Source organism: Phoca vitulina, unplaced genomic scaffold (genome assembly GCF_004348235.1).
Source record: "Phoca vitulina isolate PV1807 unplaced genomic scaffold, GSC_HSeal_1.0 scaffold64, whole genome shotgun sequence".
Taxonomy (NCBI): Eukaryota; Metazoa; Chordata; class Mammalia; order Carnivora; family Phocidae; genus Phoca; species Phoca vitulina.
Window position 1 is genome coordinate 1591137 of NW_022589767.1, and position 27915 is coordinate 1619051.

The 27915-nt window shown below is 43.2% G+C and overlaps 1 protein-coding gene across 2 annotated transcripts in view; it reads left to right on the forward strand.

Moving 5' to 3' along the window:
* BORCS5 (BLOC-1 related complex subunit 5) overlaps positions 1-27833 on the forward strand; it is a 103250-nt gene extending 75417 nt beyond the window's left edge. For both annotated transcript variants that reach the window (XM_032391702.1, XM_032391701.1), the window contains exon 4: positions 24992-27833. In XM_032391702.1, coding sequence (XP_032247593.1) covers positions 24992-25222 — 231 coding nt within the window. In that variant the 3' untranslated portion in view covers positions 25223-27833. The remainder of the gene's footprint in view (positions 1-24991) is intronic.
* The last annotated feature ends 82 nt before the right edge of the window (positions 27834-27915 follow it).

Sequence of the window (27915 nt, forward strand, 5' to 3'; positions counted from 1 at the left end):
TTACTGATTTTGAGGGGGGGTTCTGTGTGCCTCCTGGATTTTGATGACTGTTTCCTTCCCCAAATTAGGGAAGTTCTCTGCTATAAGTTGCTCCAATATACCTTCTGCTCCTCTCTCTCTTTCTTCTTCTGAGATCCCAATTATTCTAACATTGTTTCGTCTTATGGTATCACTTATCTCTCGAATTCTGCCCTAGTGATCCAATAGTTGTTTATCTCTCTTTTTCTCAGCTTCTTTATTTTTCATCATTTGGTCTTCTGTATCACTCATTCTCTCTTTTGCCTCGTTTATCCTAGCAGTTAGAGTCTCCATTTTTGATTGCACCTCATTAATAGCCTTTTTGATTTCGAATTGGTTAGATTTTAGTTCTTTTACTTCTCCAGAAAGGGTTTCTCTAATATCTTCCATGCTTTTTTCAAGCCCAGCTAGTATCTTTAAAATCATCATTCTGAACTCTAGTTCCAATATCGTACTAATGTCTGTATTGATTAGATCCCTGGCAGTCAGTACTGTCTCTTGTTCTTTTTTTTGAGGTGATTTTTTCCGTCTTGTCATTTTGTCCAGAAGAGAATAGATGGATGAGAGAACAAAATGCTAACAGGGTAACAACGACCCCAGAAAAATACACACTAAACAAATCAGAAGAGACCTGAAACCAGGGGAAAAGAAAGGGAAAGAAAGAAAAAAGAAAAAGATAAAACAGACAAACAAAAAACAGAATATGATCAAATATGATCAGGCTGGTGCATAGATCAGTGCCACACAGTAGATTTTGGGCATATTTGGTCTGTTAGAAGAGAGTGCCTCCCAAAATTTTAAAGAAAGAAAAGCTTATATATGTACAAAAATAAGGGTAAAAACGATGAAGGGATGGAATATGATTGTAAAGATGAAAATTATAAAAGATTTTATAAAAGGAATTGATAAGAAGTTGGTTGAAAAGAAGGATTTAAAAAAAAAGGGGGGGAGAGAATGTGATCAGGCAGGAGACTAGAATAAAGCCATACACTAGAGATTTAGGGTGTGTTTTGGTTTGTTAGAAGAAACTGTATCCCAAAATTTAAAGAGAGAACAACTTATATATATATATACCAAAAATAAGGTTAACTACTATGAAGAGATAGAATATGACTCTAAAAATGAAAAATAAAAAAGATTTTTTAAAAAAGGGACTGATAAGATGTTGGTTGAAAAAGGGAAAAAGAAAAATAAAAAAAATTAACTTTGAGGGGCGCCTGGGTGGCTCAGTTGGTTAAGCGACTGCCTTTGGCTCAGGTCATGATCCTGGAGTCCCAGGATCGAGTCCTGCGACAGGCTCCCTGCTCAACAGGGAGTCTGCTTCTCCCTCTGACCCTCCCCCCCTCATGTGCTCTCTCTCTCTCATTCTCTCTCTCAAATAAATAAATAAAATCTTTAAAAAAAAAAGTTAACTTTGAAAGACTAAAGAATCATGGTAAAAAAGCCATGAATTCCATGTGCAGTATTCCCCTAGTGCTGGAGTTCTGCCGTTCTCATTGATCGGTAAACTTGGTCTTGGCTGGCTGTTCTTGCTGATCTTCTGGGGGAGGGGCCTGTTGCCGTTGTTCCCAAATGTCCTTGCAGAGGCGGAATTGCCCTGCCCTTGCCAGGTCCAGGCTAAGTAATCAGCTTGGGTTTGCTCTCGGGAGCTTTTGTTCCCTGCAAGCTTTCCCTACAGCTTTGGAGGACAAGAGTGAAAACGGCGGCCTCCCAGTCTCCGCCCCGGAGGAGCCGAGAACTCGGAGCCCCGCTCCTCAGTGCGCCCCCAGAGAGAAGCAGTCAGTCACTCCCGTCTCCCCATCTCCGGCCGCACTCCGTGCTCACCCGGCCTGTGACCGAGCGTTTCTATCTCTGGCACCCAACTCGGTGTGGAGTCGCCAAACCCAGCAGATCCCTGTGGTGCGCTCCTGCGCCCTTCCTCCCGGGGGAGGAAGGGGAGTCTCCCCAGATCTGCCACTTGTTGGGTCCCTGCTGGAGGAGCAGTGGCCCGACTGTGCCGCGGATCACGGTTTATGGCGACCCCAAGCTGAGAGCCCACTCCTCGGCTCCGTCTCTGCAGCCGGCTTCCCCGCTCCGATACCTGGGAGCTCTGCCGCACTCAGGCACCCCTGGTCTTTCTGTGACCCCGAGGGTCCTGAGACCACACTGTCCCACCGAGGGTTCCAACCCCCGCTTAGCCACTGGAGCGACATCCCTCAGCAGAGCAGGCTTCTAAAAGTTCCGATTTTGTGCCCCGCTGCTCTATCACTTGCCAGAAGTGGCCAACAGAGGCCCCCTTCCCCGCTTTCTATCCTCGAATATCGCCTCGGATTCACTTCTCCGCATGTCCTACCTTCCAGAAAGTCGTCACTTTTCTGTTCAGAGAGTTGCTGCTATTCTTTTCTTCGATCTCCTGTTGAGTTTGTAGGTGTTCAGGATGGTTTGATCCCTATGTAGCTGAATTCCTGGGACCAGACAAAATTTGGGTCTCCTACTCCTCCGCCATCTTGCTCCTCTGACCAAAGTTCCAATTCTTTAAATAAGATTTTCTAATGTACATTTTTTCCCTCAAACTCAACTCAGATCCATCCTTTCATATATTCATGCAAATGTGATCTTCAACTCAGTTGAGACTGGCCTGGTTCAACATGATTTGGGTATCCCAAAATAATTTCAAGACTGAAGGACAGTTACCATCCCATGTCAGAAGATTTAACCTTTTTCTTTGTTTTCTTCTGGTCTAAGCATCTGACGCCCTCAGGAGTCTGGAAATTGAAAATCTATTATTTATTTTTTTTAATATTTTATTATTTATTTGACAGATAGCGAGAGAGGGAACACAAGCAGGGGGAGTGGGAGAGGGAGAAGCAGGCTCTCTGCTGAGCAGGGAGCCCTATGCGGGGTTAGATCACAGTACCCCGGGATCATGAACTGAGCCGAAGGGAGTCACTTAACCAACTGAGCCACCCAGTCGCCCCAAAACTGGTGTTTTTCAAACCTATCTGATCCCAGAACCCTTATCTTAGGTAACATCTTACAGAGGTAGTGTTTTTTAGTACATTCTTTGGGAATTGCTTTTGTAGACACAAGACCTTACAATTTTTGATTACCGTGCTAGAAATTAACTATGATGTTAACTCTTAGGAGATTTTAGAACAGTAAATCTATTTCATAAGGCTTCTCATCTTTTTGAAAGGTCTTTAGTACATTTCTGTTGTTTTGTAGTTTAGGAAAGTGTAATACAGAAAGATTAAACTAGTAGCTCAGCATCAAAGAGCAGGTATTTTGTAGCTTGTTGTACTAGATGGAGCTCCTCATTATACCTCATTTCCAAGACTCTCAAGCAGTATTTCTTGGCCCTGAATATATGTTAGAATCACCTGGGAATTTCTACCTCCAGTATTTAGGATGGAAAATTTTATGCACACACACACTGAAGTAGACAAATATTGTGAATCTTCATGTACTCATTGCCCAGCTACTCACTACAGGCATCAATTTGTGTAAGGTCCTGTTTCGTTTATACCCCGACTCACTCCCTGCCACCTCTCCAACTGATCTATTTTGCAGTAAATCTCAGGCATATAATTTCATTCATAAACATTTAAGTATGTATCTTTTTTTTAAGAGAGAGTACAAGCAGCATGGGGGTGCAGAGGGAGAGGGAGAGAATCTTAAGCAGGCTCCATGTGGGGCTCAATCTCAGGACCCTGAGATCATGACCTAAGCCAAAATTAAGAGTTGGAAGTTTAAGCTTAACCGACTGAGCCACCCAGACGCCCCTAAGTCTATATCATTAAAAGTAAAGGACTCTTTTAGACTTAGAGAAAAGTCACAAAAATAATTTAGAGAGTTCCTCTATACCCCTCACACAGCTTCCTCTAAAGTGAGCATTTTACAGAACCTTAGTGCAATGATCAGAATTAGGAAATTAATATCAGTACCACATAAGTAACTAAGCGGAGACCTTATTTGAATTTCATCAGTTTTTCCACTAAGAGAGCCTTTTCCAAAACACAGCCATAATGCTGTTGTCATACCTAAAATAATAATACCTTCATTTATCAGTATAGCTGAAGTGCTTTTAAGAAGTAACTGATGTATAGGTCTCACTCTAAACCAGTTAGATACAATTCTTTGAAGGGTGGTGAGTGGAGAAGGGAGGAAGCTAGGCATTGGTATTTATGGAAGTGCTCTAGATGATTCTAACATGTGACTAGGGTTGAGAACCAGTGTTTTGGAGCATTCATTTTAAACAAACTGAGTTTAAAATTGTTTGAGGAACTTTGGGATTCACTTTGAGTGCTACCTGGGGTTGTTACAGAACAGAGAAAGGACAGTACCCATGGTATGCGGTACCTTGGTAGTTCTCTGAAGGTGAAGGAGGTGAGCACTGTTCTAGGGTTTTCATTAGTGACTTGGCATCTCTGTTGGTAAGTGCTAGCAAACTCCTAAAACATACACATCCATCTGTGCTCACTTCTAACCTCTGGGTTGAAATTAGTCACTTCCAAATGAATAAAGCAGAGGATGTAGTTTTGATATAACACCAACTCTCTAATATTATTCCAGATGTTTCCTGGAAATTTGGTTGCAAGTGTGAGGAAGTAACATAATGCTGTATGTGTTGAAAAGTAAGGAACTTAATAACCTTAGAGAATATGTATTAGTGGAAGTGTAGAACCTGGATCAACTAGAGACTCATAAAGTTACAGGCCTGCAGTCACTTTAAGTTTGGATCAAAGGGAAACATGGCTATAACTGTTCTGATTCAGATAAAAGAAAATCAGGGAGTTAGCTAAGCTTTCCTGTTCCTAAATTTGGATGATGCTCTTGAATAAAAAGTCTGTGTTTTACAAATTCATGTGTCTGAGAGAGGAGTAGGAGATAGAGGTAGTCTTCCTTCCCAGAGAGCCTTGTAATTAATGCACACCCATCACCAGTTTCCTTGGTGGCTCCTGGGGGACCCCTCAGTCAGCCGACCAGCATCACTGAGCAACTGTTGCAGACCTACTCAGTGTGAAGGTTTTTAGGGATTACAGAGAAATGCGACAAAGTGCCTGCTCGCTGAGAGCTTAGTCTAAGTGAGGGAACAGAGATATGCAGGACAGTAACATGAAAGATAAGGCACTATTGATGGAGAGTGCTCCACTGTGGTCCCTAACTGAGGTGCTATAAGAGTTAAAGATCAGGCTATGCTGGGGAAGGTGAGGTTGAAGCCAGCTCTTAAAGGGAAATCAGACTCTGGGAAATGAATGGAATGAAGGAGGGGAGCACTGCTGGTTACAGGAACACCTTGGCAGTCTTAGCAGAAAATTAACTTTGAGGCTTCAGGTAACAGTGAAGAAACTGAACTTGTTCAAAAAACTCTACTCTGCATTAAGAACCATAGAACATGAGAGTTCACAGGACCTTAGAGATCTTCTGGGCCAGTGCCCTCATTATTTAGATGCGGAAAGTGAAGCCTAGTAGAGAGGGTAAGCAAGTTATCCAGGGTCATGGAGTGAGGTAGTGGCCAAAGTTACGGAATTAAACGTGGATGAAGATCAAAGGAGGGTTTGGTGTTCTGTTTTGTTTTACAGGTGGTATACCTGAACATGTTCACAGGGTGATGGCGAAGAGACAGAAAAGAAGAGATTGAAGGTGAAGGATAGAAAGGGTCTTGGAGCAGGGTCCCTGAGGCAGCAAGAGAGGTGGGATTTAGAACCCTAGGGCATTTGTTTTGAGAGAACAGGGAGAATTTGGACAAGTTTATAAAAAGAGGGTAACCGGCATAGACCAGCCAAACCGAGGAGCCTGTGTATTCCCTCTGAAGAAGAGGGGAGGTCATTCACTGAGAGTGAGCACTGGGAGTCACGGAGGGCTCAGCTAAGGGGGGATAGCATGTACCTTATATTTGTGGGTGCTTCTGCATAGTGGTTCTACGTGCAAACTCCAGAGCCTCGTTGCCTGGATTCAAATCCTGGCACTGCCTCTAACTAGCTGTGTGACCTTGAACAAGTAACTCAGTCCTTCTGAGCCTCAATTTCTTCTTCTGTTAAATAGAGTAAGAATAGTATCCACCTCAGAAAGGTTTTGGTGAGGGTTGAATGAGTTACTCTCTGGGAAGTACTTAGGACTTTGTGTGCCATATGGTAAACACTACAGTGTTGGCTCTTGTCGGTTGTTTTTAATATAATTAATGACTAAAGAGAAAAACCTAATAACCCTAATGCCATGAATTGGCCTATATGTACTTTCTTGATACCAGTAGCAGCCTGAATATTGGCTTGTTTTAAGCTGTACTCTCAACAACCCAAGTACGATAAAGAACTAAGTAGAGGCAAGACACAATTTTTTAGCCCACTCTTGATTTCTCTCAAGCCCTGCATGGTTTCTTCCATGCTAAGGATATGTGGTATGTGTAATTTTTTGTGGTTAATTGTTTATTCTACTTTGTGAGTAACAAACCAGTGCCTGGGAGCATGAATCATGAGAACCGTGCAACTGGACGGCAGTGAATGATTAGTCCTTGGCTTCTAGGCTGCGGACACATCACTCTTGTCATTTCAGTGATTTTTCTGTGATAACTCATTTCTAGTTAAGGTTCAAGTTGGCAGGCAGACACTTTTAGTTTTAGGTCACATCAACCATTGAAATTTGGGTTAACTGAAAAGTGAAAGGAACATAAATCCTCCTAATGAGGGTGCCTTCCCCAGGGGCAGGAGATTTGGGAGAGAAGGGCAGGTGGCAAATACACAGTCTCAGGAAGACATAGTTGAGACATTTGGAGCAGCTCTTGTCACTGACCTGGATCATGTTTCTGCCTCACTGTAGTTGCTGTCAATGGGTAAGTATGTTCCTAGATTGGAATAGTTTGTGAACTAAGATAAAACCACTAGGTTTATTTCATTATGGTTATTGTGTGCTGGCTCAAAGGCCTTGAGACTAAATTCATGGTGTGATTCTGGTAATCTGTGTTTTTCATTCTTGGATGTGTTGATAAGCGTGCTATTCTAGGATAAACCAATATAAAGCATTGAATGGAGGTTTAGATGAACAGGTGTAAGAAAGAATTTTAGTTCTGAGAAAGCCACATGATTACATGGGATTACAGAGAGACCCTAGGGAATTGGAGGGAGCGATGAACCCTGAGAGACTATGGACTCTGAGAAACAAACAGGGTTTTAGAGGGGAGGGGGGAGGGGGGATTGTTTAGCCCGGTGATGGGTATTAAGGAGGGCACGTACTGCATGGAGCACTGGGTGTTATATGAAAACAATGGATCGTGGATCACTACATCAAAAACCAATGATGTATTGTATGATGACTAACATAACATAATAAAATTAAAAAACAAACAAAAAACAAAGAGACCCTAAATTTTTTCTGATGCAGCCCTTTCATTGCACAAATAAAGAAAACAAGGTCCTTGAGTTTCTTTGGGATTTGCCCAAGATTTTTATTCTAGGTAAAATGATAAGATATGATAGAAGATCGCCAGCCCTCTTTCCTACATGACCATACTACTTATATTCTACTTCTTTGGAATCTTTCATTTTTATTTTATTTATTTTTTTTTAAAGATTTTTTATTTATTTGATAGAGACACAGCGAGAGAGGGAACGCAAGCAGGGGGGAGTGGGAGAGGGAGAAGCAGGCTTCCCACTGAGCAGGGAGCCCAATGTGGGCCTCAATCCCAGGACCCTGGGATCATGACCCGAACCAAAGGCAGATGCTTAACAACTGAGCCACCCAGGCGCCCCTTTCATTTTTATTTTAGTTATTCCTTTTTCATGCAGTAGACACTCAACTGGTGTTTGAAGGAGTGAGCTACCAGGCATGGGCCGGCACACAGAACTGGGCAGGGATTTCTTTCTGTTGACAGTACTGGAATCTTTAAGACCTAGGTGGAGCCATTTTCCAAGTATTTGGCCTGACTTCCTGTACCATGCTTCCTCCCACGGGGCTGGGGAAGAGATTGGTCAAGGTTAAATGAATCGCTTACAGTGTTGCACAGAGAATCAGTGTCTGAGGTGGCATTAGCCTTCATTGTAGCTCCTTCAATTAAAAGCCCGGTTCATGTGGATCACTGGCCTCGTGAGGCTGTTACCCTTTACCGCCTTGAACTGAATCTCCTTTAAAGTTCAGCCTTGTTAGATTCCTGTTGCTGCTTTTAAACATACCCTCACACTGTTTTCTGTTTGCTTGACCTCAAATTATGAAATGGGTTGGGAGTGTTTACTTAAAACTTAAAACACAAATTTTGACAAGATCATTGAGATGTTGGGCTTCTTTTTGCTAACGTGCGAGGGTATTTAAAAGAGAGTTTTGTGTTCCCTTTCTATTTTACAAGTTACTCTGTTGTAAATTTCAGGTTGAGACCTTACAATATAATTATAGTTCTCCCCCATTCTTGTCCTTTGGGCAACTTTCTTTTTGGTAAGAAATACAACTGGTGTCTTGGGTGGCAGGAAATGCGGATGGGGGATTGGGCTTTTTCTGGTTTGTCTGGCTGTAAGGTAGACCGTACAGTACTTCCTTGGGCCTGGCCCCACACTTCCTTTACACCAGCACTGTCCTGCCAAAAGGCTGAAATCCTGGAAGCGGGCCCAATCTAGTTTATTAATTGCCTTTGGAAATGTAGGCTTGTATTTTTTGGCGAGGCAGGAGCACAACCCAGTTATTTGACTGCTCCAAGATTTAACTCCCTTCTAATTCTGGATACTGACATATGAGCATGTGTGAACAGCAGCCCTCTTCCCCCCCTAGTTTGCTTGCCCTCGACATGCCCCTAGACAGCTGGGGCTGCCAGCTTTTCTAGTACCAGCTGCATGAGCCAGCTACTAGAGCCCCTTCCCTCTCCCGCCCATAGGTCATTTCCAGTCTGCCAGAGTAGGCAGTGGTGGAGGCCCCTTTAGCTGCCTCTGGAATCCAAGCGTAATTGCCATCTGTAAGCTAGAGGGTAAGCGCATTAAGGGCACATGGGCTATAGAACTGGAAGTAGGGCTGGGAAAACTATTCCCTGTCCTGTGTCTCTTTCAGTGAAGAAAAACAATTTTAGCAAACTTGAATGTTGCTGCAGGGCTTGGAACAATGCCTGGCACATAGTAGACATTTAATAAATGTTTGTTAAATGAAGAACTTAAGATATTCTTCAATTATTTTACTATCTTTATCATAGTGCCTTTATTCTATTAGGGAAAATAAAGGTTTGAGAGTTGTATGAGGTAGGGTAGGCTAGACTGCAGCTATAAATAGATGAAGAAATGTGTAATGGCTCAAATGCGACAGAAGTTCAGTTCTTGCTTATGTTCAAGGTGGATGTTTCTGGATGGTAGCAGGTGACTCTCCTCCCTTGAGTTCAGGGATTTAGGCTCCTCCCATCATGTGGCTCTGCCATACCCAACCAAAGACCATGTCCTGATAGCACCCAGTTGGCAGAAGAGGAAAGAGAATGAAATAGCACAGATGGGAGATTCTGTGGACCAAACCTGTAAGTGTCACACATCACTGTGGCTGGAACTCAATCCCATGGCCGCAGCTAACTCCAAAGTAGGCGGGGAATGTAGTCTATATGCATGCCCAGGGCTGCATTACATTTTGAGCTACACTTTGAACATCTGTGTCATCTTTCAGCTTATATTCCTAAAATGTGTCTGTAACCCAACTTTGAGATTCAGAAGGGCAAATTTTTATGATAAATTTCACTTGATCTAAGTCCTGTCAATGAAAACCAGGTGATACTATGAAAACACTTAAGCTTTTCACATTAAGTGAAAAATCAGAACACAGCATTATACAGTCAATATGATTTCAACTATGTTAAATATCTTTTTAAAAAAAGATTCAAAGGAAACATGACAGTTAGTTGTGGTTGCCCATTAATGATGAGATGATTGGTGGTATTTGTTTTTAGCCTGCTTTGTTCTATTTTCTGTACTTTATATATGTCTATCTTGAGCATACGTTTTTTTCCCAACTTGGAATACCTCTATTTCCCCCCCCCCATAGTGTATGAGTCTTATTAGGGCTCTGTCTTCCTGGGTGCAGAATTTTGACTCACTGAGATAAGAACATGCCTTTCAGAACTTTGTATGCATGTACCTTTATGTGTCTGCTTCACTTATGAACTCATTCAGCTCTGTGCCAGGCTCTGTTTTAGGTGTTGAGGATGTATCACTGAACAAAGTAGAATTCCTCATAGAACCTTACGTGTCTGGGGAAACAGACAATAAAGGTAAAAAAGTAAGAAAAAAAAAAAAAGATAAGTGCTAAGAATGGAAATCTAAGGCAAGAAAAGGGATTTAAAATGTCAGTGGGATGGAAATTATAGGTAGGGTGGACCAGGAAGACCATTCTAGAAAGGAACTTGTAAGATAAAGATCTCCTGGCTAGTACAGAGTGAGCCAGGAGACTATTCCTCAAAACTCTGTCTATACCTAAAATTTATCAAATTTTTTTGACCAATGACAATTTCAGTACCCAAAATTCTTGTCCTTATTAACAATCTGCTTATTGTCATACTTATCTGGATGTTCTGAAGTGGAGACTTATTTGCTATCTCTCTTGTTAGTAGGGAGGACACTTGCAGATCCATATTTTTAAAATATCACTAATTCTTTCAGGTCTCAAGGATTCCCAAAGGATTTATCTAGGATGTGTTCTTAGAGCTTGAAGCAACAGTTAGCTTTTTTCTGCCCATGTTGACAAACTATAAAGATTTATTTGTTTATTTTTGAGAGCACAAGCGCAAGCAAGGGTTAGGGGCAGAGGGAGAGGGGCAGAGGGAGAGAAGCAGACTCCCCGCTGAGCACAGAGCCCAATGTGGGGCTCAGTCTCACGACCCTGAGATCATGACCTAAGCTGAAATCAAGAGTTGGACGCTTAACCGACTGAGCCACCCAGGCTCCCCGACAAACTAGATTTTAATATTGTAAGCCTTTAGATGCCATCCTGGCATTACTCCACGGTTCATGCTACACATGACTAGAGAGCTTACTACTTGTCTAAGGTCACATCAAACCACTAATAGAAATTGCTCACACAGAGAGTTAAGGTGACGGCCGTCCTGCAGCCTAGAGTGAGTGGGATCATGAATGGGAAGGTGCTTTGCAGGACTGCGGGGAGCTATGTAAATGAAGAGATCATTTTAGGGAGTAAAAGACATTGATCTGAAATGCAGCAAGACCAGGAGGAAGTGATGTGAATCTGTAGAAGTGTAGTATTAGTGGCACGGTTTCAGGAATGATCTCTCCCTAACCCGAAGGCCCGTCAGCCGTTCCCTCTTCATCCTCGCCGAGACCTGGAGTCTCTCTGTGAGCACTGCCTCCCCTGCCTTTCCGTCCCGGAGCAGTCACAGTCGTAGTCTCCCACGTCGACCATATTCACACTGCCCTCTGGTCTCTCCTGCTTCTCCGTGTCTCCCGTCTTGCCTCCTGCTAGAGTCCGCTCCCCGTCCCCGCCTGGTGGATCTGACAGTCCCATCAGTACATGCCAACGGCCTGGGCATGCAGCATTCCTGGTTTCCCCTGGTCAGAAGCCATCTCCTGCCTCGTTTCTCCCCACGTGCTCAGGCGGTGTCTGCTGGATGAATGTGTGTATTAAGCTGAGCTGTCACCTCAGCCTTCTGCGTGGGTAATGCTATGGCCGTCACGTGGCCGGTGAGGTCATTGCAGCATAGTGCTTAAGAGCACACCCTCTGGCGTCAACTGAGATACGCCCAAATTAGTATGTTCGTATTCTCACGTTCTTTCTTCAGGCGCGGGGTAGAGAATTTGGACAGTAAGTATTTGCTTTCACACCACCTGTAAGCTCTGTTCTCTACTCTGAATCAAAAAAGGGACTGTGTTCACAGACGGTTGGGGTGCATACATGGAATTACAGAGCACATGACCCAGTTTGACATTGTTTTGGTCACCTCAGCTCAGCTTTAAATATTGACTGTGTCACTTAGGTTCATACAGACTTACCTTTATTTCCCTTTAGTCCTGGACATTGGTAAGGGGAGTCCCGGTTAGTGACGGGGCTCCCAGATTTTCTTCACCATCCACCCGCTCCATCTACCAGCACAACTTCTCCAGATTCTCTCTTAACATAGTAGTAATAGTAGTCCTGATAACACAGCTGTCACTTTTTACGTTGGACCGTGTGCCAGGGGTGGAATGAGCATTTTATGTGCCCTGTCTACATCTACATTTCCAAAGAAACTGAGTTTCAAAGACCTGAAAGTTAAACCATTCAGGGTGACCCAGCTGTGAAATGGTAGAGTTGGGACTCAAACCCAGATCTAAGACCCATGCTTTTTCTACTGTTCTACTTTCTTTCTCTTCCGTTCCTTATCCTAACGCCTTGGCTTCCCACGTCCTCTCATCATTCATGTGCAGTGCTCACACACCTTCCCTGACCCTGGCTTCCTTTACAATATTCCCTCTGTAATTTCATGATACACTTTTATACTTCAAAAGCAATCCTGACAGGATGCAACCACACTTACGAAAATAACCCTGAAGACCCCACAGTTACACATTTAAAATGCCAACTCTGCCCTCCTCCAGGCTAACTTTCCACACTTTCCCCTGATCACTCTTTTGAGAAGAGGGACTTTTACTGGGATCTTGGGGGACTGGTGATAATGAGGGGCAGCCAGAGAGGAGACCTGTGCTGAGGGGCTTCATGCTGCCCCCACTTCCTCTCTGGGATCGCAGAGAGGGACTCTGACTAGAAAGGAAGCGGAACAGAGACTTCTCAAGCCAGAGCCAGAGTGTGTCTGTGTGCCCCGAACTACTATCTTGTGTAGCGTACAGGGAAGGCTCTCCCAAGGGCAGGGAGAAGCAGGATTTCTGCCCTGAACTTTTATTTGTACCCTGATGTTTTTCCTCACGTGCTGCCCTTCGGAGGCCCTCACTAGCTCTTTTGTGAGGGATGGAGAGGGAAGGGGTAATCGGCCGGAGTTTCTCATACTTAGCTGTGGAAACTGCCTAAAGGCTTTGAGATTCCTCTCCTACCTTCCCTCCTAGGCCTAACACAGTGTAAGAAGGCGTTTGGGGAAGTTGGGCAAGTCATAAAATGACTATTGGAACAAAGTGATGCAATTCAAATTCCTGAGGTCCTGGTATGTCTTAATTCTCTTGAAGGCCCAAATGTGTTTCTTTTAGGAGACATTTAGATACATTGTTTGAAAAAAGGAAACAGGATCACTTCAAAATGTCCATTATGTGGTAATCAATGCCATTCAGCCTGTGTTGTAATTAATGAAAACATTGGGGACAGTCTGCCCATTGTTTGTTCCTTTCGCAACAGGAAATGGCAGACTAATAAGGACCCGGGGAAGGTTTACGTAATTCCAGAAGGAAGTAGAAACTGTGCACAGTTTTGACTGATATCCTCCTAATTGCAGATGTAGGCCCACCTGAGCAGGTTCCTATTCCTCACAGACTTAGAGATGTCTGATTTGACTTTGACATCCATTAACAACAGATTTGGGGGTTCTTTATGGATGGAAATCAAGTCACAGTTTTCACACAGTTTAATTCACTTGACAAAGTAGAACTAACTGTGGAAAAGGAAATGTCACTGGCCGACCTTCGTTCCTTGGGATGGTTGACAGCGACCGTGAGATGTGGAACCCAGCCCCGCTCTGGCGGACCCGCCCAGTGGGCTTCCGCAAACGGCTCGAGCACTCTGGAGTAGTCTTTGACTGTCAAGGATGCCTGCAGCTCCAACCTTCTGTGTTTAAGCCCCCTTGGTGAAGTCAAGGGTTGTGTAATGCTTGTACAAGTGAAGCGTCAGAGTCCAAAGTGTACAGACTTTGCCAGTGAAAATGTCATTCCAGTTTATCTGCTGACAAAGATTATTCCCTCTGGTCTCCTCTGTTTTTGTTTTGTAAATATCCATGCTATATCTGGTCATTTGTTTTTTTTTGGTTATTAAAAAATAAATCTTGGTGGTTAAAATAGGAACAAAAGTGTGTTCTTTCACTCCACTTGAAAACTGTCAGAAATTGCCATTTCAGTTCATCTGTTAAGGTTTTCAAAAAAAATATTGAACACATTGTTCAACATGGTATGTATTTAATTGAAATGAATTGACATTCAAATTAATTAGTTCTGGGGAAAAGATAGGCAAAGATGAGATGAAAAGCATGGGTTTGAATTCTGGCTTCACTGCTGGTACTGGCTCTTTGACCCTGGACACATTTTGTGATCTGAGTCTCTAGTTCCACGTCTCTAGAAAGAGAGTGACATTTTCCCTATAGAACTTCTGTGAGGAACAAAGACTGTGTGTGGTACGTAGTACAATGCCTAACATTTAATAGATATTCCAGGTATAGTAGTTGTTAGACATTATTTTATTACATTAATTAAAACAACTAGGGAATTACTATTATACACTGTGTTCTGCCTACCTATCATCTCAATATGTACATGTGTTACAAAAAGTCCCACTTGTATGGATTTCAGGTTTGGATTTTGGTAGATCATGTAGATTGAGATTTGCCAGAGAGGAGTTTCTCGTCTGATTTACAGAGCAAAGGTATGATATGAGAATAAATGGTAAAAGTTTACTTTTATAAGCTGTCCTTGCGAACTGTTGTGTTCAGAAACAGGATTGCTTCAAAGTGTCCAATTTGCGGTAATTGGTGCCATCTAGCCCATGGTGTAATTAATGAAAACATCTTCCCATTGTGTCCATTGTGCAAGAGAGCGGCATCCTAGAGAAGATTGCCTCAGAGAGCTCCCAGGTCCTCTGTGGGAATGATGATCAGGTCAGAAACCCAAGAAAACACATAGTTGACCCAGAAAAGTTTTTGTTGCAACCTAGCACGTGCTAACCTTCATAATCTTTGAATCCCCAGTAGAGGGCAAGTGGTGAAGATGTGGTAAGGGATAGAAGATGGAGGGTTGGTCGGAATGGGCCAAACTGGTGGCAAGGGGCATTCGACTCGATTCTCTGAAGTGGAGACAGCTACTCATGTGAGTCAAAGACAAAATCAGGTGGTAACTGATAGAACAACTAAGCCCAAGCACCAGGATCTGAGAGTAGAAGAAAGATCTTGAGAAGAAGGTGCCTCCACTGTTGGGGGAATGCAAACTGGTGCAGCCACTCTGAAAAGTGGTATGGAGTTTCCTCAAAAAACATAACTATGCTGTGATTTAGCAATCACACTACTAGGTATTTACCAAAGAATATAAAAATACTAATTCAGAGGGGTACATGCACCCTGATGTTTATAGCAGCACTATCTACAATAGCCAAATTATGGAAACAGCCCAAGTGTTCATTAACTGATGAATGGATAAAGATGTGGTGTATATATACAGTGGAATATTAGCCATAAAAAACAATGAAACCTTGCCATTTGCAACAACATGGATGGAGCTAGAGAGTATTATGCTAAGTGAAATAAGTCAGAGAAAGACAAATACCATGTGATTTTACTCATGTGGAATTTAAGAAACAAATGAGTAAAGGGCGGGGGAAGAGAAAGAGAGGCAAAGCAAGAAACAGACTCCGAACGATAGAGAACAAACTAATGGTTATCAGAGGGGAGGTGGGAGGGGTGGGTTAAATGGGTGATGGGGATTAAGGAGGGCACTTGCGATGAGCACCCCATGTTGTACCTAAGTACTGAATCACTGTACCGTACGCCTGAAACTAATGTAACACTGTATGTTAACTAACTGGAATTTAAATAAAAATTTAAATTTAAAAGCAGAAGGTGCCTCTAGTCAGGAGCGACATTAAGAATGCAGCCATTAAGGGGTCAGTTTAAGAACGAGCAAGGAAGGTTCTGGGAGATTGCTGAGAACTCGGCTTCAGGGTACCTCTCACCCTTTTATAGTGGTGCAGTTCAGTGGTTGGTAGTATATTCACAAAGTTGTTCATCTAACACCACTGTCTAATTTCAGAACATCTTCATCACCTATATAAGTTAGCAGTCACTCCCAGCCCCCATTCTCCTATTTCCTGCCAACAGCTAATCTACCTTCTGTCTTTACGGATTGCCTGTTCCGGACATTGCATATACGTGGAATCATATAATACGTGGCCTTTTGTGTGTGGCTTCTTTCACTTAGCATACTGTTTTCAAGGCTCATCTCTTTTGTAGCTTAGATCAGTATTGCATGCCTTTTTATGGCCCAATCCTATTCAGTTGTAGGGATACACATTTTGTGTATCCATTCATCCACTGATGGACATTTGGGTTGTTTCTGCTTTTTGTCTGAACAGCGTAGCCATGAACATTTGTGTGCAAGTTTTTGCATGCACATACATTGTAGTGCCCTTGGACATACACCTGGGAGTGAAATTGCTGGATTCTATAGTACTTCTGTATTTAACTTTTGGAGAAACTGCCAAACTGTTGTTGAAACAGTGCACCATTTTACGTTGCCTCTAGCAGTGCACGAAGATTTTAGTTTCTCCACATCCTCACTATTATCTGTCATTTTAGCCATCCTAGTGAGTGTGAAGTAGTATCTGTGGTTTTGATTTCCAGTTCCCTGATGACTAATGATGTTGAACATCTTTTCATGTACTTATTGGCCATTTGTTTATCTTTGGGGAAATGAACTTGCAACAGCAGATTTTGCCCTTGGAACAGTACTGATTTATATAGCTGTGCTAATGTTCTCTAATCAGGGGAATTGGTAGTTTTGGCACTTAGAATATGTAAAAAGGTGAAGCTTTATGTAAAACACTGAAGCATTTCCAAAGAAGGATGTCTGTCCAAAGGAAGAACAAAGCTGGGGCAGGATTTGGAATGTGGGAAGAGGGGCAGATGGCCCTTGGTGAGCTGGCCTCAGCCCTTCATGGCCTCTGCTTCCCACCCCATATTCATTCCTAAATTGATCTCCTTGGGAAACAGGAACTTAAATGTAGAATGAGTACAAAGAAAGTGAACTATTTATTGAAACCAAATAAAAGTTGACCTTGACACTTAAGTTAACTAAGAGACGTTATTACATTAAGAACTGAACAATACTTTTAAAGGGTGGGAAAGATAACATGACTTTTTTTTTAAATGTAGTCTCAGTTGAGTTCTTAAGCAGTCTTTTTTTTTTTTTTTTTTTTTTTTTAAGATTTTATTTCTTAGAGATAGCAAGAGAGAGCATGAGCAGGGAGGAGAGGGAGAAGCAGGCTCCCCACTGAGCAGGGAGCCTGATGTGGGGCTCAATCCCAGGACCCTGGGATCATGACCTGAGCCGAAGGCAGATGCCTAACTGAGCCACCCAGGCGTCCCTTAAGCAGTCTTTTTTAACATTTTTTTTTAAAACTTAAGTCACTGATAGGAAAACGAGTCTATTGATCATATAAACTTGAATTTTGTTAACTGTGGTACACAGTTTACTGATTTTTCTTTCGATCTGTGAAAAAGGTATTAAACTACCTTTGACTGTCTTGGACATATCTACGATTAAGGTTTTAAGAATTTAGAAGATGTACAGTATCTTTGTGAAGCTCTTACTGTATTATACATCTAACTTAAAACTGTAGGCCTTTGTAGTATGTACCACTACTTTGAAAAGATTACCTTTACTTTGAAAAGGAAGTTACATCAAGCATTTCGATATCTTACATAGGATGACCGACCTGTGCGAAACTAGCATCAAAGCTTATTTTATCAGGAAATCTTTTTTAAAGATTTTATTTTTAAGTAATCTCTACACCTAGTGTGGGGCTCGAAACCACAACCCAAGATCAAGAGTTGCAGGGTCCACCAACTGAGCCAGCCAGGGCACCCCATCAGGAAATTGTAACAAAATTTTTGAAGCAATGGACTCCTCTTGGGAAAGATACCATTTTTTAAAGCTCTTCTGCTTGCTTTCAAAATATTTTTTGAAAAAATATATATACGTGCATGTACACCTATATATTTTTTATTTTACCATTTTATTTTACCACAGACAGTGGAAGGAGTTACTCATTCTCATGGCTGAACACGTAAATCAAAAACACATGGAAGGACTTGTAGGTAAATAGTGATTTTAGTTATTATGTAGTGTAAAATGTTTCTGTCAGGAAACTACAAGATGAGTAATGTGACTCTGTTGTAAGTTTTTCAGTAGCAAAGTTTGGAACAAAAATGAAACATGTCAGTGAAAAACACAATGGTAAATTGTCACTGTGATTGTGTAAGCCTTGAAGATAGTTAATGTACTAGCGACGAGGCATAACAATAAGTTCTCCTGCCGGTACAACAAAGATACATTGTGTCTGTTGGATACCTCAAAATGTCATTTTTTTCCCTGCCCTTATTTACTAAATTCCTTACCCTGTTTTTCCATGTCATGAAAAGGAATTTTTAGACATAGTTTCTATTTCAGTTCACATACATGTTATAATTTATGGTGCTCTGTTTTTCTGGGGGCTATTATAGGCTTTTTGTACGTGTTATCTCATTACTCTTCACATCAGCGTTCTGAAATAGGTACTATCATTATGCCCAATTTAAGGGTGAAGAAGCTAAGGCTCGAAGAGGTTAAGTGACTGGCTCAGTCACAAAGGTAGAGGTGCCTGGCTGGCTTAGGTGGTAGAGCCTGCGACTCTTGATCTTGGGGTCATGAGTTGAAGCCCCACATTGGGCATGGAGATTACTTTAGAAAGAAAAAAGTTACAAAGGTAAGCAGTCATGTGCAGAACCAAGATTTTGACCCAATTCTGACACCACTGTCTTCATCTGCAAGCTATATAAGTTGGTTGTGAATCTAGAATGATTACTCAGCCTCACCTTAATTTTTTACTTATTGTGTTGCTCCCGTAGGAGGCTGCTCCTCACAGAGTGACTCTCAGTCACTCAGTTGGAGCTTAGGAATGCCTTCAGATATCTACATAGGTCATTTGGAGGGTCTGAACAGTCAGTTCACACCTGAGGTAAAAGCTCTGGCTAAACCTTTGGGAAGTGAACTATTGAGAATTTAAGCCAGTGGGTCTGAAAGCATCGGAGTCTGCCACTCGAGCTCAGTCAAGACAGGAGTTTCCATGAAACAGGTCTCCCTGAGGTTCGATGTGCAACGTTATGAATAGCCACTTCTCATTTGGCAGCAGACAAGGAATGGGATTTAGTCTTGGTCATGAGCTAGAAGCCTCCAGAGTGATTTGAGAACTGACTAGAATTTTTTCCCCACCAGGGAAGCTGTGTCAGAGCTTCAGCAAGGGAGTTCTTTTCAGACAGCTGTTTGGTTAGCATCTAGCTACTTTTTTTGTTCCTTTTCTTTTAAAGATTTTATTTTTAAGTAATCTCTACACCCAGTATAGAGATTGTTCAATGTGGGGCTTGAACTCAACAACCCTGAGATCAAGAGTTGCATGCTCAACCAACTGAGCCAGCCAGGCACCCTGTTTTTTTCCCTGATCTGTAGTTCAGTTTACTTAATAGTGCCCGTAGGTGCAATCTTCAGACAAGTTTTACTTGTATACATTTTGAATTCTTTGTCCCAAGAGGGTCAGATTCCATGTCCACATGATCTCCTGGAGGATTCTTCACTGACCCCTTCTCCCCTACCTTTCTTTTTAATAAACTCAGTTCATATTCAACTGATCAGTTGGAGGCTTACTTTCCTGAAAGGGGTCTTAATTCTCCTTTTAAAGATCTTAAAAGCTGATTTTTTCCCCTTAGAAATTCAATTAGTGTTTTAACAAGACAGAAGCCCCGGGGCAGTACTCTTGAAAATATCCCAAATTTGGATTTTTTCTTTCTTTCTTTCTTTCTTTTTTCAAAGATTTTTTTTTTTTTGAGAGAGAGAGAGAGTGAGCACAGGGCAAGGAGCAGGGAGGAGCAGAGGAAGAGAGAGAATCTCAAGCAGACCTCCCCACTGAGCCCCACGCCTGACGAGGCAGGGCTTGATCTCACAACCCTGAGATCATGACCTGAGCAGAAATCAAGAGTCAGGTGCTCAACCAACTGAGCCACCCAGGTACCCCTGGATTTTTTTCTTAATATTGGGCTGTAAGAGTTCTTTACATATTCTAGATGTCTATTATCAGATATATGTATTGTAAATATATTCTTTTAGTCTGTGGCTTGACTTTTCATTTTCTTAATGGTGTCTAAGCAAAGTTTTAAATTTTGATGAAGATTCTTTGCCTACTCCAGATAGCAAAGGTTGTTCTCCTGTTTTCTTTTTAGAGGTCTTATACTTAGGACTGTGATCCATTTCTTGGTAATTTTTGTGTGTGGGGTGAAGGGTAGGGGTCCAGATTTATTTTTTTCCATACAGAGATCTAGTTGTTCTAGCACAAATTATTGAAAAACTTTACTTTCCCCACTGAATTACCTTGGAACCTTTGTTTAAAAAAACAACAACAATTGACCACATATGTTTAGACCTATTTCTGTACTCTCTGTTCAGTTTCATTGATCTATGTGTCTGTCTCTATGCTCATATCATACTATCCTAATTATTGTAACTTTATACTGTCTTGAAATCAAGTACTGTAAGTCTTCAAACTTTGGGGTTTTTAAAAAATTCTTTTGGCCATTTTGTGTACGTGGAATCAGCTTATCAAATCCCTGCAAAAAATTCCTTCTAGAATTTTGATTCAGATTGCAGTTGGCTCTCGGCAAGAATTGACATCTTAATGATATTGAATCTTCCAATCCGTGAACATGGTATACTTATCCATTTTTTGAGATCAGCTTTAATTTTTCACAGTAGAGTTTTGTATTATCAGTGTACAGGTCTTGTAGATATTTTGTTGAATTTTCCCTAAGTAATTGTTGGTTGCAATTGTAAATAGTGTTTTTAAATTATATTGTCTGGTTGTTCATTGCAAGTATACAGAAATACAATCAATTTTTGTATGTTGGCCATCCATCTTGCAACCTTGCTAATAAACTCACTTGTTAGTTTTATTAGTTTTTGGTAGATTCCTTAAGATTTTTCTAAGTACACTGTCATGTCATCTACAGATGAAGACCCTTTTATGTATTCCTCTCTAGTTCCTATGCCTTTTATTTCCTTATTTCCTTGTATTGGTTTATTACACTGGCTAAGACTTCTAGTACAGTGTTGAAAAGAAGTGATGAGAGTGGACATCCTTGCCTTGTTCCTGATTAGAGAGAAAAGTGTCCTTTACCACTGTAATATTCACTGTAGGTTTTTCATAAATGCCCTTTATTAGGTTGAGGAAGTTTCCTTCTGTTCCAGATTTTCAAAACTTTTCATAAATGAATTTGTCAAATGCTTTTTCTGCATCTACTAAAATGATTATATAATTTTTAACCTTTATTCTGTTGAAATGGCAAATTACTTTGTTTTTTGGATGAAAAGGCTTGCATCTTTGAGATAAACCTCACTTGGTTATGATGTACCGTTGTTGGGTTGATTTGCTAATATTTTGGATGTTTCTGACAGTGGACTGCCCAGATGAGCAATTAGGCTGTACTATCCAAATAAGGTATTTGGAACAAGTTTGAGCACATTCTACAGATAACTTGTGTCTTAGTAAAGCCTGTAGTTACACCCACAGATAATTTCACCTTCTTTTTCACTTGTCCTTTGAAGTGTACTGGCCTCAGAGACAGTGCATGCATGTCCTAGGAGGCAACATTTGAGGTATGAATTTAAGAGTAAACAGTGAGTTCTCTGAGGGCAGGGACTTCATCTCATTCATTTCTACCAGTATAAGGTTAAAGTCACGTGGTGTTACAGAGGTCCAAAATCACAGTGGCTTATACAGAATGGAAATTTCTTCTCTCGCAGGCCTGGTACTACTCTCATCCACAAAAGTCCTCATAGACCTAGTCTTCTGGTGCACTGCTCTGCCAACCCTAGGATGTGACCTGAGGGGGCTGCATCTGCATTCCTGCGGGAGCAGAGTGAGGGAAGGGCTGAAGAAGGAGGAGCGGGGTCTGTGCCAGCTGAGTTTTAAGGAAGATACCCAGAAGCTGCCATGAGAGCCTGCCACATATACGTACCTCCGACTAGAACTTAGTCATGTGGTGATAGCAAGGTGTGGGTTTTGAGGCAAAGGTTGTGGAAAATAAGCAGTCATTCTCTGTCTGTTGGAAAATCTAATAGCTTTTTCACTTACATGGTTTTTCTGAAACAAAGTTATTTGCAACATTTCCCTTTCTGGGCCTGTTTTCTGGAAGAGCCAAGATACGTTAACAAAGACAGTGGAAAACAGAAGTCATGTTAATGTACACAGTAAGCTGTGTGGGGTACAGACAGTGTGGTTCTCAGTATGTGTGTCCCCAGGGCCTCGTGTGCGGGATGGCACACTGTGGTACCAGCAGAGGTCTGTTGACTGTGTATATTATATATCTGCTTCCTCATTAGAATCTCTGTGCCAAAAATAGAAATAGGAAAGGTGAATAAGGATATGTTCCAGATTGTCAAAATGGTAAGATTCGGAATTGCATTGGATACTGTCTTACTGCCTGGGGCCTGGTCAGCTGTGTCAGAGCTTCAGCAAGGGAGTTCTTCAGCCAGGAGTACGTCTGGACACACGCGGGTGCACACGGAGGGACGCAACAGGGATCAGCAGCCGTGTTGCCTCAAGAGAGTGAAGGGCAGGGACGTGAGAAATAGGCATCGCCAGTTTTGTTACACTTCCCCGGGTTTTAAAGTCTTACTTGCACCACCTCGAGACTTTCCTGGCAGCAGTCAGAAAGAAGGGGGAAAGGTTTAAAAGGCAATAACTTCTCCATCATGCAAGTCAATGTTCTTTAATGCCATGCACCAACTAGAATCTAATGGTGCACACTCTTGCTCGGGGAATACGGGTGAAAGGAAGATGCTAGACTGAGGAGGTTTGGCTTCTAGTTTTGGTTCTGTCGCTGTGAGACCTCACAGGTCACTCAGCTTCAGGTTTCCTCTTCTGTGCTTTTTTCCTCCATGCACTGTCAGGGAATTGACTCTTGAGAGACGTACTGTCGGTGTGTGTGAACAGCAGGCTCGAATTATGTGTGCTCCCCCAGGCACTAAACATGAAGTGGATTTGGGCAAAAGCTCTGGATACATCAAACACGGGCCCCTGTCAGATGTGGAGATGTGTGGGCGCGTCTCTGTCATTTGAACAAATACCGCTGTCTGATCGAGTATAAATCGGGGGAGTGGTTGATTGCCAGGCCCTAAGACGTGATATGTTAGAGTCTTGGAGGCCATTTCAGATAAACTTCACAGGTGTTTGTCTAGTCTGGTAGAGTTGGCTGTGGGGAGGACGGGAATGGCCCTGCGAAGTGAAATGTGGTAACTCAAGATGGTTCTGAATGCTGGAGCAGGTGGTTCAGTGGGCTCTGCTGGTTCTTATGAGGATTCCAGCAAGCTCCCAGGTCACCCACTGTCTGTATGAAGGTGGAGTGTTTCTAGGTGCTGGATTGAATTGCCATTCTGAAAAGGCCCAGTGGTTGGCTCTCAGGAACACTATAATTTACTAGCCCACTACCTTCAAAGTGCTGAATGACGGAACAGGGTTGCAGAGAACTATCTGAAGGTATAAATTGCTTCCACAGTATTGGAAGGTGGCTGTTTCCCTCCCCACCCTTCCTCCCACTAGCTGTTTTTTTGTCCCCTGAGCATTTCAAAACAAGTGAGGAAAGAACCAACATAGAAAAAACAAGCACGAAGTTCTTCTGACACCTTCCTTACTCGCCATCCTTCTCTCCACACCCACCCCCCCCACCACAAACAGTATAAAAATAGAACTAGTTATTTTTTCTTGGGGCTGGCTTTGGTCTCCTCCTGTTTGTTTGTTTCGTTCGGTGTTTTGTTTGTTTGTTTGGAGGGAGGGGAGGGGCAGAGGGAGAGGAAGAGCAAGAATCTCAAGCAGGCTCCGTGCCCAGCACGGAGCCCAATGTGGGGTTTGATCTCATGACCTTGAGATCATGACCTGAGCTGAAACCAAGAGTGGATGCTTAATTGACGGAGCCACCCGGGTGCCCCGTGGGTTGGTTTTTATCACACCATTTCCAGAGGCTCTGGTAACATGTATTAGGTGCCATCACCCTGCATGAGGCTGGGGGTTGGGAAAGGGGCGTATGCGCTCCTGGAGTGGGTAAGAACGAGGGGCTGAAGTAGCATTTGAACTCAATTTAAGGGTCAAAATTGGAGTCTTGGTAGTTTGTGTTTTTCCCTACACAGGAGGGGTGGGTATAGGCACCTGACAGGCTGGACGTTCCCGCCCCCTATTTTTATCCAGGTGACAGGTTCCAAAAAACTTCCCCAGGGGAAGAAAATAGTCACAAAAGGGGAGCACAGAGCCTAACATTTGTTTAACTGGGGGAGGGAGTGCATGGAGCAGTTTGCCTCACAGCAGTGTGGTGCGTGGTATGGACTTGAGCCTTGGCTGTCAGAGAAAGCCACCCCTTTCCCTGCACTTGTCCCCAAGGGGCCACCACCCTGCAGCCATTCAAGGAAGACAGGGAGGAGTGACAAATGTGAAGCACCTCTGAGCCATGCCAGGTCCTGTGCTGGGTGTGTTCTCTCACTCCATCCTCACAGTTGGGGAATCAGTTCCCCTGTTTGGTTTTTTTTTAAGATTTTTATTTATTTGAGTGAGAGCGAGCAAGCATGAGCAGGAGGAGCGGCAGCAGGAGAGGGGGAAGCAGACTTCCCACTGAGCAGGGAGCCCGATGCGGGGCTCGATCCCAGGACCCCGGATCATGACCTGAGCCGAAGGCAGACGCTTCACCGACTGAGCCACCCAGGCGCTCCTAGGTCCCTGTTTTTTGCAGATGTGCAAAAAAGGGTAAGTATTATCAACTCAGGTGGCAGAGCCACATTCAAACGCTAGTCTAATTTCCAAGCCCAGGATTCTTTATGTAGAGAGAGAGGAAAAAAAATCTGAGGGTCTCAACAAGGTATAAGTGGCTCACATGCCCAAAACAGAGCCAGAAGCAGTCATCTCTGAGTCCCCCTCCAAAGATGACGGGGGGGGGCAGCAGTTGACAACGCTGAGCTGGTCAGCTTCCATTTGGCCCGTGGGACTCGTGCTGGGCACCTGGTCCTCTGGAGAGGACTTGCTTCAAGTAGGTTTAATGTATTTCCCTTCTTTCCTCCCTCTACAGATGGATTTGTCTGTAGAAACTCTCTTCAGCTTCATGCAAGAGCGCCAGAAAAGATACGCCAAATACGCGGAGCAGATCCAGAAAGTCAACGAGATGTCGGCCATCCTCCGCCGCATACAGATGGGCATTGACCAGACTGTGCCCCTGATGGAGCGGCTCAACAGCATGCTGCCGGAGAGCGAAAGGTTGGAGCCCTTCAGCATGAAACCAGAGCGAGAGCTCAAGCTCTAGAGCTGCGTCTCCCCTCCGGCCAGGCTGTTGTTCTGTGGGGACAGAGCCTGGCACCGCCAATGCCCTGAGGACGTTTGGAACCAAAGTCCCAGGAGGTGACTGGATCGTGAAGCTGTTTGGAGGCTCTGGGACTCCCGGAAGGGCTGTGAAGCGGCCCGGCTGGCCTGAAAATCTGATCCTGCCCCGCCTGTCCCCTTTCCTTGATGCATTTTTCCCTTTGCAAAACGAACCAAACTAATTCTCGGTGCTAACCGAAGTTGGAGCATTTGAATTATTAGGAATTTATTACAGAACTGTGTCGGGAATTCTTTTTATTTTGTTTAGATTTTTTTTTTAATCGAGAGTGTATATTGTCAAGTCTAGCTTGCAGAGTGAAACTACAGAGAGAAGGGGAGAAATGTTTTAAGAAGCTCTGTGTCCTCGATGCCTTCGTGAAGTTTTACTCAGTAGGCTTTCCACGTTATGAATTGTAAACATAAAGAACTAATTTAATCTAAGTCTCCGTGTTGTTACTGTTCCTATTCTGTTGACGTCACATCAGGTCTTTATCTGGGGCACCCTGTTCCTGCCGGGGCTTACCACTGGTGTTTTTGTTGTGTGCTGGGTTATGGTGTCCCTCGTGTGTCATCCTCGGAGAGTGAGGACTTCCTTTGAACACCCTCATCAGGCTCATCTCCCACTGATAACTGGTTTCCTTAATGCAGATGTGGTTTAGGTTTGTTTTTATTACATCAGCACTGGCAAGACTCCAATTTCTGTAAGAAGGTTTTAACCACATTTATTTTACTAGCCCGGCAACCCTGCGGCGTTAGGCAGCCTTTGAAATGCCTGCAGCGGGCGTGTATCGAGCCCACTTGATGCGCCCAACATTGTGCCCCGACTACAAACAGGGCCCTGTGGTCCCGGCCCTTGTTTCCTGCTGAACTGCTGGGAGTTTAGGACAGGAAGCCACCTGAGTAACCACAGAAGTACTTAGTGCAGGAGTGTGCACATCAGAACTGTCCCCAGGGAAGAGAAGACTGACGACGCAGAGAAACAGAACGGAGGGACAGATCGAGGCAGGCACATTGCGACCAGGAGCTGGGGCAACGGGGAAGCCTCTGGGGCCAGGACATCCTGTCAGGGCTCACCTCACTCCCTTTATTAAATCCTCTAAACTTCAGAAGGTGTCTTTTCGATGTCAGAAACAGCCTTCGGTATATTTATAACCTTAAAGTTGATCCACTTACTTTAGCATCTCTCTGGTAAACTTGATCTGATTCTCATCTCAGATTTTAAACATACTATTTTGGAAGATTCTTCGTACCCAGGATAAAACGTAGGACATAAAACAACTGGATGACAGAAGAAACCTGAGCATTCGAAGCTAAATGGAAAAAAATTTTTAATTCGGACATGGGAAAAAAAAAAAAAAACCAGCTTCTAGGATTTTCGAAGGAGCAACCCAAAAATGTCAAGATTGTTCATCCCTCTGAGCTGGAAAGACCAGATGGACACCAGAGCCCAGGGAAGAGGCTAAGGCAGCGTCCCCCTCCGTCAGGGGGCAACCTTCACATGGCGTTTCTGCCTTCCTGGGGACTGATGCTTTCCTTTCCCCATTAGGAAGGCGGGCTAGAGATGTCCAGCCTGAGGCGATAAAGTGGCCTGAGGGAGTCATGGGGGGCTCGGAAGCCATAAGCTGGGGAGGGAGGAACTCGCCCTTTAACCTTTGTTGGGCCGCGCTGGTCAAAGAAGGCTGTGTTTCTAATGCCTTTTGATGGTCAGGATTTTACTGGGTCTTAAACCATTTCTAGAGGAATTTATTCACGGGTACAAATCCAGAAAGATGTTTTGTTTCTTAGAAACCTATTAATAGCTAAGGTTATTTTAGCAAATGTCACGGAGGGGAGGGTGGCCACGTTTATTGAATGACGCGTCTTCCCTCCGCTGACGCGCAGAACCCCTTCTGTCGTTATCACATTTCCATATGATTGAGGAGCTAGTTCTGAACTATATTCTCATCCACTCGTCTTTCTCCCCACTGTTTCATGCAGTTCTTCATTTTTCTATACTGTTTTATATCATTTCACAATACGTTTTAATATCGGCTTTAGCTAGTCTAGGTGCCACCTGTGCTCGTTACTGTTTTTTTCTTTTTTTTTTTTTAATTTCAAACCAGCAGAAATTATGTTTTGAAAAAATAATACAAGGAATACTTCTATTCTCTTTGCCAGGACTGACAGGAAGTGGCTTTTTAAAGCCATCACCCTCGTTGTCTTTTTCTGAGTTCCTGGAGTGTGCAGACCCAGCTCTGCTTGCAGCTTTCAGAGAACGAAGAGCTATAAAAACAGCTCAGGGATCAGGTGCTGTTACCATCACTGCACTTAGTATAATTTACAAATTAAAGCGCAGAACGAATAAATGAGACGCAGACCAAGCCTACTGAGGACGGAGCTTGCTCACTGTGCTTCAGCAGTTCATGGTGTGAGCATGGCAGGAAGGCGGACCGACCATGGCATGAGAACATTCTCAGCCAGCCAGCCAGCTCACCACCCAACTCAAAAGCCAACTCTTCTGCTTACAAAGAAGTTAGACGGGCACCTGGCTGGCCTGGTCAGTACAGCATGCGACTCTTGAGCTCAGGCCCCATGTTGTGTGTAGAGCTTACTGGAAAAAAATGAGTTCTGGAGGGGAGGGGGGTGGGAGGATGGGTT